Genomic DNA, 14,209 nt, shown 5'->3' on the forward strand with positions numbered 1-14,209 from the left:
GAGCATTGGATTAATGACCGGAAGGGGCCCTGGTGTGATTCCCGGGCCGGCCTCTATGGGCACCCTCAGCTCCATTCAAGCAGTGTGATTTTTTGGGTACCACACCTAGGAGAACAAATGAAGAAGTGCTATGTATGGTGGAGGTGGAGAGGGGGTCGCTGAGAGCAATCCAAAGAAGGCAGAAAAGATTGATGCAGAGCATATTGATTGGTAATGGGATGTTGATGAATGTGATAGAGGAAAGAACGCTGGGCAAGCCAGGTAAGGATAGGATTTCCTTGCCTCGCCTAAAAAAATTGATGTACCATTGTATAGTCCATGTCCATCCAAAACCTATCTTAATCGATGCAATACCAATAATAAACATTTCCCTGAAAAAGGAGTGATGTTGGCACATGTGGAAGCTGAAGGAGGAGGCAGATAGTTATTGCTTGGAAGGCAAGTCACCTTCCATGATAACATCAGGTGACTGTGTTTGTGGTAGTTTTGGTGTCTGTATTTTTTGCATTTGCATGCCATGTGCCAAGGCCTGCATTCTCACCTTATCACCATACTCCTGCTGCCACTGCTGGAATTGCTGTTGCCATTGTGTCCACTGTTGCCACTGCTGCTGTTGCTGCTGAAGCGTGTATTGCTGTGTCTGCTGGTTGTATGCAGACATGTCCTGTGGGAAGGCAAGGAAATGGTTGTTGTACATGCTGCTGCATTCATAGACATTTTAAAAGTTTACTATTCATATATACTATTGTATTGTATATAAGTATATTGAGGCATGAAATCATATAAAGAGTTAATTGTGGAGCAATATCCAAATTTAAAATTTATTTACTGTGTCCACATTTTTCTCTGCCATGCAGTATCATATGGTGGAAAGAATCTAGCATGGGAACTGTGTGATGAATTAACAGATTGTGGAGGGAAAAGAAAGGATAAATGGCTAGATTCCTTTTGTTTTGAACTCTCCCCAGGAAGTTAAATATTTTCACGGGCAAATGCTTTCCTTATACATTATATCAAGTCTTACTCAAAGCAGGTTATGACATGGAAACTTGGAAACCTTAAGAGCAGTTCTGTGTGGTTCTTAAAGTATCATGACAGATGAGACAAGTTAATCATGGTGCCAAAAAATGCTCATTTTGAACACATTTTTAAGGAACTCATTACTCTTCTGGAATAGTAATGTGGGTTACAATAAGTGGAATACTTTCACATCATTTTAATAAGCTTCATTTGGAACATTAAGTTTTATTTCACTATCCCTTACAACTCAGCATCACCAAGCCAATAACATTGAGCAATTTATTGCACAAAAGTTCGATGCATTGTGTACTAACTGTTCAATTTGCTCTTTGGTTACCATATTTCCAGACCCATAAGATAGTGTGATTTTTCAGGCAACAATTTACAAAAAAAGACACTTCGATCAGCAAGCAAATAATCCAAGTATTTTAATTTTAACATTAAATACAAAGAAAATAGATCGAAACATCAAAAAAACGCTGTCAACGCTTATTCATCATAGAATTCCAAAAATTTGTCACCACTACTGGTAAATTATTTCTGCAGTTATTTTCATCAGGGTTATCACATTCCTCATACACAATGTCATCATCACTTCCTCACAGGCACATTGCTAATTTAACATTTAAAAAAAGACATTAAGATATCTCACTTTTTACTTTCTGTCAGGGTTTTTTCAACCAACCATAAAAACTAGAAATTAACTGCTGTTTCATTCCTCCTGTCAGTGTGACGTCATCAATAGGTGCATTGTTCTTTCTTTTGTATTCAAGAGGCAGTTTTTTGTTATTGTAGATTTATGCACTAACCATTTCTCTTCATGAATCTTTCGGGCCATGAAATTATTCCTGAAAAATCAGCAGCAGCTTATTTTCCTGCTTCAATTAAAATAATTTTCTTTGGGAACATCCCGTTCATTCTCTCATTTTCTAATCCAGTTCTAACATGTTCTCACTTCAGTGATTTAGAATTCATGTTGACTTCTTATTCCCTTCTGACTTCTTATTATATAAGTGGGATCCCAACCTTCTCTTCAATGCATAATGTCTTTACCCCTGTATTTCATTGTACTTGAAACTGCTTTTGCTATCCTCTACTAACCCTCCCCATATCTTAACTTCTTCCGTTCAAGCCACATTCTTTATCCCCCTCCCTCTCCCTACCACTTTTTCTTCCCCTTTCTCCCAGATGAAAATAGGTTCATAAGTCGGCATATGACTGCAGTTTTCACTCAAGGTGATGTAGTACTTCGAAACCAATGGTGGTTTGAATAAATATCTAGTGGAAAAGTACATATATTTGTTCATTATTACGTTCAAATTCCACCACATCACGCATGAAATTATGCAATTAGAAGAAGGGGGGATCGGAATGGTGCAGTGGCTAATGTACAGGCTTCCCACCGAGAGCGTCCGGGTTCAAATCATGGAGACAACAAATATTTTTCAGTGGTATCCCAATCCCTATTTGAGTTGCTTTGTGGAGAGCACTTTGAGTAAGTCTGATGTCTGTCAGATGGGACATTTAACCGCAGATCCCTTGGTGCCTTTTGACAAGAGTAAGCTAATGCCGATGCCGGGTTTCTCTTCACCCTTCATCCTTTCCTTTCCATCCCTCATGGTGCAAATGACCTTAGCTGTCATAGTAGTAGTATTAGTTTTGAGGGGAGGCGACCGACAGCTGAGGTCATTTGCGCCATAGGGGATGGACAGGAGAGGATGAAGGGTGGAGAGAAACCCGGCGTCGGCATTAGCCTACTCTTTACGAAAGGCGCCAAGGGATCTGCGGTTAAATGTCCCATCCGACGGACGACCCTTAGCTGTCATTCGCCCCAAAAAAAAAAAAAAAAAAAAAAAACTACTACTACTAGAAGAAGGGATAGCTTCAAAATTCAGGGTTGGCTACAAAAAGTTTTGGTGACTAGTCCTATAAATGCAAACAGAGTCTTATGATACATAATTCTTTGTATAATGTCTAAAAATTAACCAGGGCTCTACGTATTTGTCTCTATTTCCTTTTGCTCCCGGAAATACAAAAATTCTATGCATGAAACTGGGAAGGAACGAATGGAATAAATAGGATAATAAAATTTGAGCTGACTTAAACATACGACACTCATTTTGTAAAAAGACTTTTGAAAATACCCATTAATAATACAACAATAATAAATATAGAATACATATTACAAAACAGCCTTAAAACATGCAAGGCCTAAGAAATATTGTCAAGCAATTTTACAAGAATGTATCACATTTACCATGCAAGGATAATTGCATAATCAACTAGAGAATATCATCACATTAAATATTTCCAAGCAAAGAAACTAACATTAATGACTAAAAAAGAAATTAATTAAAATATAGTCTTGAAAACACAAAGCTTACTTAATAGCAAATAGGTCTTCCTTTTACTCTGCTCCTAAATACTGCTTTTAAATACCAGATACATTTCAATCATTCAATATGCATGATGATTATGATTATGAAGGAATGGATTGCACATTTTCTGATGATGATAAAATTAAAGGCTTACATGGCACAAGTTACACCAGTACAACTTTTCTATTGGCTTTTAAAAAATAAAATGGTGAATTTGTCAACATTTGCTTATGATGGACAGTTTTACTAATGCAAACAGAGGTAATGAAGAAACATCATAATAATCAACCTAAACACTTGAGGTAGGCAGAGATCACCTCATATTAGACCCTAGAGTCCATGAAATTAACACATGCTGAGTACGGGGACAGTTCCTTTCCCAGTGCTGTTTTTTAATTTAATTTAAGGTTGAAGTTGAACCATCAAATAATACCACTTCAATTTTAAGATGGGGTTGTCAAAAAGCATTGCAAGAGACAAGTTCAAAAATTAATTTTTATTTTAAAGTCATATTATTACAAAAGCTTAACTGAAATTATTGCAGATGTGTTATGCCTAGCTGAATTCTTGCTAGTTAAGCATTTATGGCAGTATCACAGACATTGGACAGGACAGTATATCTCCCAATATTAAATTCTGCCTGCCTTACTGGCAACCGAGAGGACTGAATATTTATTACACTTTTAAGACTGCTTCTTGGTATCCATTGGCCAGATTGGATACGGAAAATGGCAGGTATACACAAATTTAATGAGGAAGTACAAGATACTAAGAAAAAGAAATATTATGGATTGCACCCATAAAAAAATATGCGAGTATAGGGCTTGTCTTACCATAAGATGTAGTGAGTGTAAAATTCACACATTATTTGTGTTTTTAGGATCAGTTCCTTTTTTATCAAGCCAGCTGCAGTTTTCTTGGGGAATCCTAAACTATAGTGACCAACCCAAAGGGTGGTTTGATTGGTGAGGGTAGAGCTCATCTCGTACTAAGGCAAATGGTGTGTGAAACTCATACATTTGGGAAAATATGGGGGGGGAGGGGGGGCAGTTCCTTTCCCTGTGCCACTAATGATTTTCCAGGAAGGTCTGATACCCAAAACATCACCCAGGTAAGGTGAAGGGCTGGCAGTGCCAAGAGGCATCCCCAGGCCTTCCAGTCAGTAGCCCAGTATTCTGGCACTGGACCACAACATCCCCTCCCTAAGGAGATTTATCACTAAATCCATTAGACTCCATGATGGGTTATAAGTTATGGGGAAGAAAATAACGTTGATTGCTTCAATCATATAAAATTCCGAAAATTTGATAAATCTTGAGCATATTTGGAAGTAAGGAGCACAACAGAGATTGTTAGTGATGTTAGAGTCATCCACACCATAAGATTAAACGATACGTTACAAAAATTTCAAAAGTTCAAACTTAAATACCACTTGAGAAGTGTCGGTGGATCCAGGTGTGCTGTAATACTGGTAACCTGAGCTGTAGTTCTGCATTTCAGTGCTAGCAGCTGTAGGTGTTGCAGTTACTGCAGCAGGAGCGGCGGTACTTTGATAGCTATAGCCCCCCCCGCCACCTGCACCACCCCACTGGTTCCAAGACTGCATCTTGACCCTTTGGCATACAGCAGAGTGAAAATTTCTTTAATGATCTCCAAATTATGCCAACAAATTATTTCACAATAAAGATAAAATAATAATACCGGTCAAATTTATTTAACTATTCATAAGTACATGTAAATACTCTAATACAATAGGAAAAGTACAAAATTAACATTATAATTCAACACTTGAAAGCAATTATTTGTACACCATCTATTATACAAAATTCAACCAATTTTAAGTTACTGTTGCAGTTTTGCAAATCAAAAACATCTCAAATATTAATAATTTTCTTATCTTTATTTTAGGATGCATGAATTCTAATCCTCGAATATGGACTTCATGAATGAATTACACTAGATGATATCACTATAAAACTATGAGAACTGGTATGAAATGTCTTTAACAGAGGATTGTTATCATATTTGTTATAGTATTATGGCTATATGTCTTGATTGATTGCATTTGCCATGACTCACATTCTTAGCATACTTCCAATTAGAAATCTAAAGAGAAGTATGCAACTAAAATAAAATAGTTACATTGAACTACACTGCCTTTCACCAACATGACTAAAACACTAAAAATTATTGCACATTAGGATTTGAAAATGCTATTCATGTCAATGATGGCTATATCTCCCTCAATTCATAAAAATTAAAAAATTCTTTCCCCTGGAATTGTATCACTACAAAACTTGCTTGCCTATGCTAAAAGGCAAGCATTTTGAGAAGTGGGTGAGGATTAATATAAAAAATGTATGGAAAGAAAAATAGATGATGTATTGGAATTGAAAGGGGAAGAGAAAGAGAGAGGGTTTTTGGGAGAAATTCAAAAAAGAAATAGAAAGTGGAGGCAGGGTATGTAAAGTGGCAAAGTTAACGTCCCTGAAAGAGAGGACAAAGTAAGGAATGCAAGCTAAGAAGGGAAAAGAGAAACACATTGAATGGTCAGAGGAAGACACTATGCAGAACTGAAGATTTTTATACGGGCAAATGTTAATGTGCAACACAGTATAGTGTTATGTAAGGCATGATTTAGAAGCATGGCAGTATTTAGAACATGGGTCCATCAAAACCTTCCCTAAATAGGAGACCATCATGAATGATATCAATATCTTTTCTCCATCCATTTATCTTGACATCCACCTCTACCCATACACATTAAAATTCATCCATTCTTGGACTGTTTGTCTCCCAGAAACCTCTCTTTCCTCTCAATTTCAATATAGCCACCCTTAACGACAATGTTTCCTTCCCCTAGACTGAAATTTTTACGCATGAATGTCCTATTAATATATTTAACTTTCACCTTTTCCATTAGATTACTGTAAGTTTAAGGGGATGTGTGGTAATTCAATAGCAAAACTGCCAAAAAGTAACATTCATAACTCTTACATATATATATTTTGAAAGGGCAGTCAGTACCAGTATCATATTAAATTTCAGGGAAATGATTGTACTCAATTATTTTTAGTAATCCTGCCGTAACTACCAGTTTTGAAATGTTTGGAATTTAGAGTAACTGAAACAAAATTTATAAATTCAAAATTTTTACAAATTTCATAGCTTGGCTTAGTCCAATTATCCTTAACAAGTACTAATTGGTGCATATTACAGTGACTAATTATTGCCAACTAAATTATCAAGAAAATAATGTTTTTGAATATCCTGAAGGACACAGCATGCAGCAATAATATTATATTATAATGCTGAAATAATTTAAAGAGCAATATAAGTGCCTAGTGTGCCCTGCATCAGTCATGGTTTCCAAACACAAATCCATACATTAAGACTTTTAAGTATTTATGCATTTAACTTCTTTGGTGAATTTACAAAAATAACAAAAAACTTCACAAACCCTGCAAACAGGTAAAAGCCAAGCATTGCAACTTTGCTTTCAATTATGGAATAAGATTTGGGAAATACAGATTCACTGGGCAGGTTTTGTTGTATTATCAAACCAGATAAAATGCAGCTTTGCTGTGAATTGAAGATGCAATATACACTTACATCAGAGATTACTCTTTTCCCTGCTTGGTACACAAGCAGGGAAAAGAGTAATCTCTTTTCCCTGCTTGACATTCCTTGACATTGCTTCCCTGCTTATGGCATTCAAAGATATCTCTTTGAATGCCATAAATAAAGTTCTTGACATCATCACATGTACAAGTCTAAAATATGACGGGGTGGCTCCTAACCAGATGTTTAACATCCAATTGCCAGATGTTACGAGGGGAAATATGCACACCCTTGGAAAATCTTCATACATGTACATACAAAAAAGAAAACACTCAAAGCTTGAAATGAACTCCTTTTATGCTTTGTAACTTACAGGGAAACAAAAAAATGATAATTAATAGCAACCAATCAATGCCAACCTTATGTGCAAAACTACATTTAATAATATTTCAATACTCCAAAAATATAATGTATACTCACATGCAAAGTGAGATTTTTAGAATTATCATCTTTGAAGTAGAGAAAAAAGCTTTATAACTTAATAATACTTTTTTAAACTAGGAATCAGAAAGCTAATGACATTTTTTCTAACCAAGATATTCTTATGACAGGGCCACTTTATATTCAGGCATTTATAGTCAGATCAAAGAGGCAAAGTTTCCATGGAAAAAGATTTATGAAATTATTTTCACAAGAGATAGACGAGTGTCAGTATAGAAATTTAAATGCTATGCAAGAGTGGGATTTTAAAGCAATGATTACTTTCCATGCCACTAAGAATGACTATTAAATAATTACCTAAATATGTGGATCGTGGAAGAATTCATGTAGATAAAATTATTGACCAGGAAACATTTTATTAGGACAATGATTATGTACATTCATATTTATACATATTTATTTTCCCAAGTGATATTATGGATGTAATATTTACAGGGAAAGGTACAGGAAAAAAAATGATAATTACTAATTGCATAATCAGTTAATTCAAATTGTTACTAGATACTGAGAATACCTAGACATCTTGAAGTATACATCCATACTTAGAGTTTAGTAGACAAATTGGCATTCAGGTTCAACTATCTAAGATTCCCAAACTCTGGCACTGAGAATGTGGTTTCCAGCTGTCTTTCACTAGAAACTAATTTCATCTAACACTGAAAGTAGCTAGCACACTTTTATGTACTACAAGAAAATTTATAGTCAATATACCTCACTTAGTATATGAAACTAAGCACACAGAGGGAAATAGGTAATGAGACTAATGGCAAAGACAGAGTTTTGTAGTGAGGATTTAATTATAACGAGTATGGCATTAAGGGCATAGGCTTAATTCTGAATGAAAATGTCAGGATGCATGTATGGACAGAAATTATTTTGCAGTCCTTCATGCGACAGTCCTGATTTGAGTAAAAAAATGACGGATGAGTTCTTGGATAAATTGACAATTAAAAGTCTTAGATTGGTGTGACCCTGGTGAAAGAATAATACTATTTTGACTATAAGATCTACATGAGACATTCAATAGCTTCAGTGAGGCAACAGAGAGAATGAAACTGAGGGTAAATGTGTCCAGAACAAAAACAGTCATGCTCCATAAAGAGAATGGGAAACATGATTGGAGAGTGAGGGTAAGTGGCAAAATAATTAGACAGGTGGATGATTTCATATATCTTTAGAGAATTGTAAAGTTTTTGAAACAATAGCATTGAAATTACGATTAATTATAGTATTTCCCACGACCATGGTTTCATTCTGATGCTGATGCCACTGTTATGCAAATAAGAGAATAAAATGATTTGTGAAAACACAATGATCTTGTTTCAACATATGTTCTAGAAGATTTTGATGAAGTTATGTTTGAGATTATTTCTTTTACTTGGAAAATGATCAAAAAGCAAGCAAATGCTGCAAGAATTGGCATTGGTAGTGCATAAAATATAAAAAATAAATGATCATCTAACAGAGCAAAAATGGCACAACATAAAGTTTTCTCAAAGTCAAAGCGACTGTACAGAAGCTAAATTAGTGTATGAATATGCATACCCAAGTTGACATGAACATAAACATCAACTAAATGTGGTGGGTATATGGGGTACTTGAGGAGTGTTTGTGGTAAAATAGGAGAGATTACATGATGAGGAATCAGCGGGTCACCAACAGCTGTGGATTTAATACACAGGGTTGATCAACAGGTATGGAAGAAGTGTGTTATGCTAATTTGGTCATATTGTGTTAGAATACATGAGAGTCAACGCACCTAACAGATATATAAGAGTGAATGGTTTGAGAGAGGAAGGTGTATATATAAGCTCAAGAATGAACGAATGAATAAATGAACTACTCATTACTTCCTTAGCAAGCATCTGGCAATGAAATTACAAGTCTCAAAACTGATTTGTAAGTGCAACGTGCCATTGGAAAGGGCCAGCGAGAATTTCTTTGCAATTTGCCTGATTTAATTAGAGGATCACGAAAAGCACATCAAGAAGATGGTTGGGGATGCAATGATAAAAATAATTAGATTCTGCCACTACGAAAACACATGAGATACACTTTTTCACAAATAAAACCAAGCTAAAAAAGAGGCATATAAGCTCTTAACAAGAAATTCAGTCACATCCAAGGAATGAATATGGAAAGTACTACAGACCCCTAATACCTATCTGCTGCTATAGGATGAATATAAATAAGCATCTAAAAGTCTATAAGTGTTGCATCCACAGGTGTAGTTTTTAAATCGTTAAAGAACAATGAAATTGGAGCAAAATTATATTTTATAGTTTTCTATACAGTTATCAACATAAAAAATTTGAAAAATATTTTTCAGTCTTTCATTTGCATTTTAACAGCATTGAAACTTAAGCAGGAAAGATATATATGTCACTATGCACAAACACACCCATGGCAACATACATGGCAAACTACTAATTAAAATCAAGTGATTTGCAGATAATGATTAATAATTTTGTGAAAAGTGTTTAAAAAATTGACATAAATAACTTGTTCCAATCTTCAAAACCCAGTTTTGACATCATAATTTCATCATCAGGTGTACTACACCCAAGTTCCCTTCCTACATATCAACTGAATTGTCCTAAATGGTTAACATGCAAAATCAAAAGCACAAGAACAACTTCCCATTCCCTTCCTCAATTACAACCTCCCCCACAAAGCCACTTTGAACAAATAAACAACAAATCAACACATTTTTCTCACTCACTAGAACAATCCTCAAAACATGTTGTTCTTCCCACCAACTTCCTTCTATTTCCTATGATTCCTCCTGTTTTCTGAAACTTTATTGGTTTATATAAGTAGGGACGGAGTACTTTTATGGTAAACTAAATAATAAATTATAATGATACAAGTGAATAGTTCATAGTTATTTCTACAAAGGGCAAAGTATCAAAGTTTTTATGCCAAGGTAACAAATCTGAGAAAAAACAAAAACAGGAAAAGGCCCTGACATTATCACAACTATTAATGGTACAAATTCAACAGTTACGTTAAAGGCTTAGGATGGTCCTGAAAACCATTGCATATTAATGTGAATATTAAATGCATTCCCTCCCCAGCTAAACCACATTCACAACATTAAATGCCTCTTCAGTTCGTTCACATTTTCTTCATCCATTCATATTACCTTGATTTGCTTTTTCTCTTCCTCTCCCTTAGCTTATCACCCACCACAACCCCTCCCACATTACTGCTCCCTCATTACAATCCAACTTCTGCCTTCCTGTCTTATTCAACATTCTCCCTTCTCCAACCACACCCATGGCTGATCAGACAGGAAAGTTTCCTTCTCCCTCCAGTTCATCATCTCCCCAATACTTCCGACCCAAATATCAAAAGGCTCAATTTTATACGCATTCTCTTTCCTCATAAATAAAGGTTCACATACATAAAATGCTACATTCCATGTAAATCTTGACTTAATATTTTATTTAAAACAACAGCCATCACGTTTCTCTTTTAAATTATTCCTTTATCATATAATTCTTCACCCAATGTCCTTTATGTTATTCCTAAGTCTCCCATATCAATGCCTAAATTTTGCACTGTTCCTGCTTAAATTTATACCCTTAAACTTCTTTGCTTAACCTACTTTTGTCTTTATATTTTTTGAGATTATATTTTCTGATTTTGCTATGATTTACCTTCGCTCATTGACCATTCATTACATGTGGCCATGAATGTGATCCCTTGACTGACTGGACAACTAGAACTATTAGCCACAAATCTAAATGATTGAAAATTCCTACATATTTTAATCCCTACTCCCAGGTTTACTATTTCCTTGACAAATAGAGGCATGATATGGGTTGGATTGGAAATTGGATCAGAGCTGATTAGGCCTTCTAGAGCTCTGAATAGCAAAGCAACATTTCGCCAGTTTGTCAAGTGACTGCAGTCATTGATTACTGCACTCCAGAATCACTGTGAGAAAATGGGATTGATACGGTATAATCACAAGAAATAATCATAATTAAATTATTAAGCAGTTTAAGGGTTAAATTGAGCAATAATGTAGAAACACAATGATTATAGCAGCTTTTTATACATTTTTACAGTATCTGGATAGAAAAGAGCAAAAACAGGAACTATAATAAGAAAAAGTCTCTTAAAATGTATCCTTGCATAAACTGCAAGCTTAATATGGTCATATATTGCACATTCGAATGATCCATTCATCATTTTATACAAAGGATATTTGCAAGAAAAACTTGAGATATTTTATAGGTATTTCAAAATCATTTCATTGAATTCTACTAGGAGGCCTAAAATTATCTTCATACACATTATTTTCACAATCTTTTGAAGATAATTTCAAATGCAAGGCCTCTTTTACTTCCAACAATCCTTGGACCTTGGCATGGCGGAATGGATTGTGCATTCTAATAACCCCTAGAGCTGAGCTGGCAGGAGCAATGATATTTGCACCTAGTAGGGTCACCCATGCCAGAAGGGTCAAAGGGTAAGAGTCACACGAAAGGTAGTTCATGCACAGAGCAATAATTATGGGATGACAATAAATTTCAACAAAACGAAGACTAGGTCATTTTCAATAGAGAGTAAGGCTGGAAAATATAAAAAAATAGTTCATGGTGCTCAAATGGTTCAAGCAGTAGGTACATATGAAAAAGAATTGCCAAAGGCAAAGAAGCTTTCACAAGGAGGAGGGAATTGGTGACTGGAACTTTAAGTATAGATGTCCAAAAAAGACTAATCAAAACTTACATGTAGTGAGGTTTTATACGACATGGAAACATGGTCATTGAAGCACGATGACGGGCATAGATTTGAGGCTTGTGAAAAGTGGGTTTGGATAAGGAATAGAAAGGTTAAATGGACATAAAGAAAAACAAACAAGGAAGTGCAAGGTATGGTAGGGAAGGAGTGAGAATTATTGGGAGCAATTCAAATGAGGCAGGAAAAATGGATTCAGAGTGTTTTCATTTGCAATGGCATGTTGAAGACTGTGATAGAAGGGAGAACGTCAGGAAAACAAGAACGGGGCAGGAATAGGATAGGGATGGAATGAAAGAAGTATGCAGAATTGAAGAGGGGCTTATTGTAGCATCGGATGTCAGGTTGCATTGTGTTAAAAAGGCACAGGAATTACCATTGTACAGTTGTGCGGCCTGTCTATCCATAATCTACCTTACCAGTAAATTACTAATAATAATTAGTTTTAAAACATTTGGGTACTAATTCCCAAACAGTAAAGTAATCAATCAATTGGCATAAACAAGCTTGAGAGTATACTATATGCAAAACCCTTTCCACATTCAAACCTATCCAATGATATGCAACAACTTTTGGAAACTATACTTCATGGCACCTACAGTTAACAAGAAAGCACAATGAATTTAATCTATAAGCAATATAATATATATATATATACTACCTTGATCAAAAAGTTCCCGGAATAACCACCGTGTGGCGCTCCCATCGTTCCGATTTGAGTTCTGTTTTTTTGTTAAATTGGTACATCTGTTGTTGATATTCCCTTTAAATCTTAGTGTCATAACTTGACATTTGCAAAAGTTACGTAGCCAAGAGTACATCTATCTCTGTGTGTGTTGGCGATTTTTTACAATTTCAGAAATAGATTTAAATTTGCAACAACGAACTTGTATTAAATTTTGCGTAAAAAACGGATTTAGTGGCGCACGGACGTTGGAAATGTTGGAAAAGTGTTTCGGCAACGATTCTCTAAAAAAACGGTCGTTTACCTGTGGCACGAGCGGTTCAGAAGTGGTCGTGAGTCAATCGAAGATGATGAACGCAGTGGCAGACCATCGACATCGAAAGTCGGTGAAAAAATTGATAAAGTAAAAGAAATGTTGGTCAATAACCGCAAATTAACCATCAGAGAAATAGCGGAGGACTTGAACATTGCCTATGGATCCGCCCAAGACATTGTGGTTAATGATTTGGGTTTCCGTCGTGTAGCAGCAAAGTTGGTGCCAAAAGACCTCAATTTCATGCAAAAAAGAGACCGTGTTGACGTCGCAAAAGACATGATTTGCGAGGCTGAATCCGATCCCACATTCATCAAAAGGATCATTACTGGAGACGAGACGTGGGTTTATGAGTACGACACGCAATCCAGACATCAGGCAAGTGAATGGCGTTCACCAAATGAGCCGAGACCAAAAAAACCACGTCGTTTTCAGTCAAAAAAGAAGGCAATGCTGACGGTTTTCATGGATTACAACGGTGTAGTGCATCATGAATTTTTTCCAGAAGGCCAGACAGTAAACAAAGAGTATTATTTGGGCGTTATGAGACGTTTGCGTGAAGCAATTCGCCGAAAGAGACCAGAAATGTGGGCAGAAAACTCGTGGATTTGGCACCATGATAACGCACCGTCGCACAGTGCTATCATTATTCGTTTTCTGCGATTTTTCCATTACTTCCTCTCAGCTGCTAAAACGCGTTCCCCGTAATGGTTTTTTAACTCGATTGAACAGAAAGAAGTCACAGGGAGCCAAATCAGGTGAATTCGGTGGCTGTTGGATGGTATTTGTTGCATTTTTCGTCAAAAAATTACGAGATCAAGGAGAAACATCATTGCATGTGAACAGAATATATTTCAGAATTTAAATTAAGCAAAAGCGGATACAAGACCCACGTTAAAGGTAAGTACATTTTTCTACAAATTTACCTAGTTATAATTGGTTATCAAACTTAGCATTGTAAATTCATAGTTTTATCAATACTCTATCACATCTACCAAC

The 14,209-nt window shown here is 35.7% G+C and overlaps 1 protein-coding gene across 5 annotated transcripts in view; it reads right to left on the reverse strand.

Moving 5' to 3' along the window:
- LOC139688310 (YLP motif-containing protein 1-like) overlaps window positions 1-14,209 on the reverse strand; it is a 70,049-nt gene that overhangs the window by 53,996 nt on the left and 1,844 nt on the right. For 4 of the 5 annotated variants that reach the window (XR_011700737.1, XM_071585804.1, XM_071585803.1 and 1 more), the window contains exons 2-3: window positions 4,828-5,011; window positions 542-664 (exon numbers count right to left, since the gene is read on the reverse strand). Coding sequence is in view for 4 of the 5 variants with exons in the window: in XM_071585804.1 (XP_071441905.1) it covers window positions 542-664; window positions 4,828-5,004 (300 nt within the window). In the remaining variant the exon portion in view is untranslated. The remainder of the gene's footprint in view (window positions 1-541; window positions 665-4,827; window positions 5,012-14,209) is intronic. The other variant, XM_071585805.1, reaches the window with a different exon arrangement.

Source organism: Hetaerina americana, unplaced genomic scaffold, assembly GCF_022747635.1.
Source record: "Hetaerina americana unplaced genomic scaffold, ioHetAmer1.1.p SCAF_2, whole genome shotgun sequence".
Taxonomy (NCBI): Eukaryota; Metazoa; Arthropoda; class Insecta; order Odonata; family Calopterygidae; genus Hetaerina; species Hetaerina americana.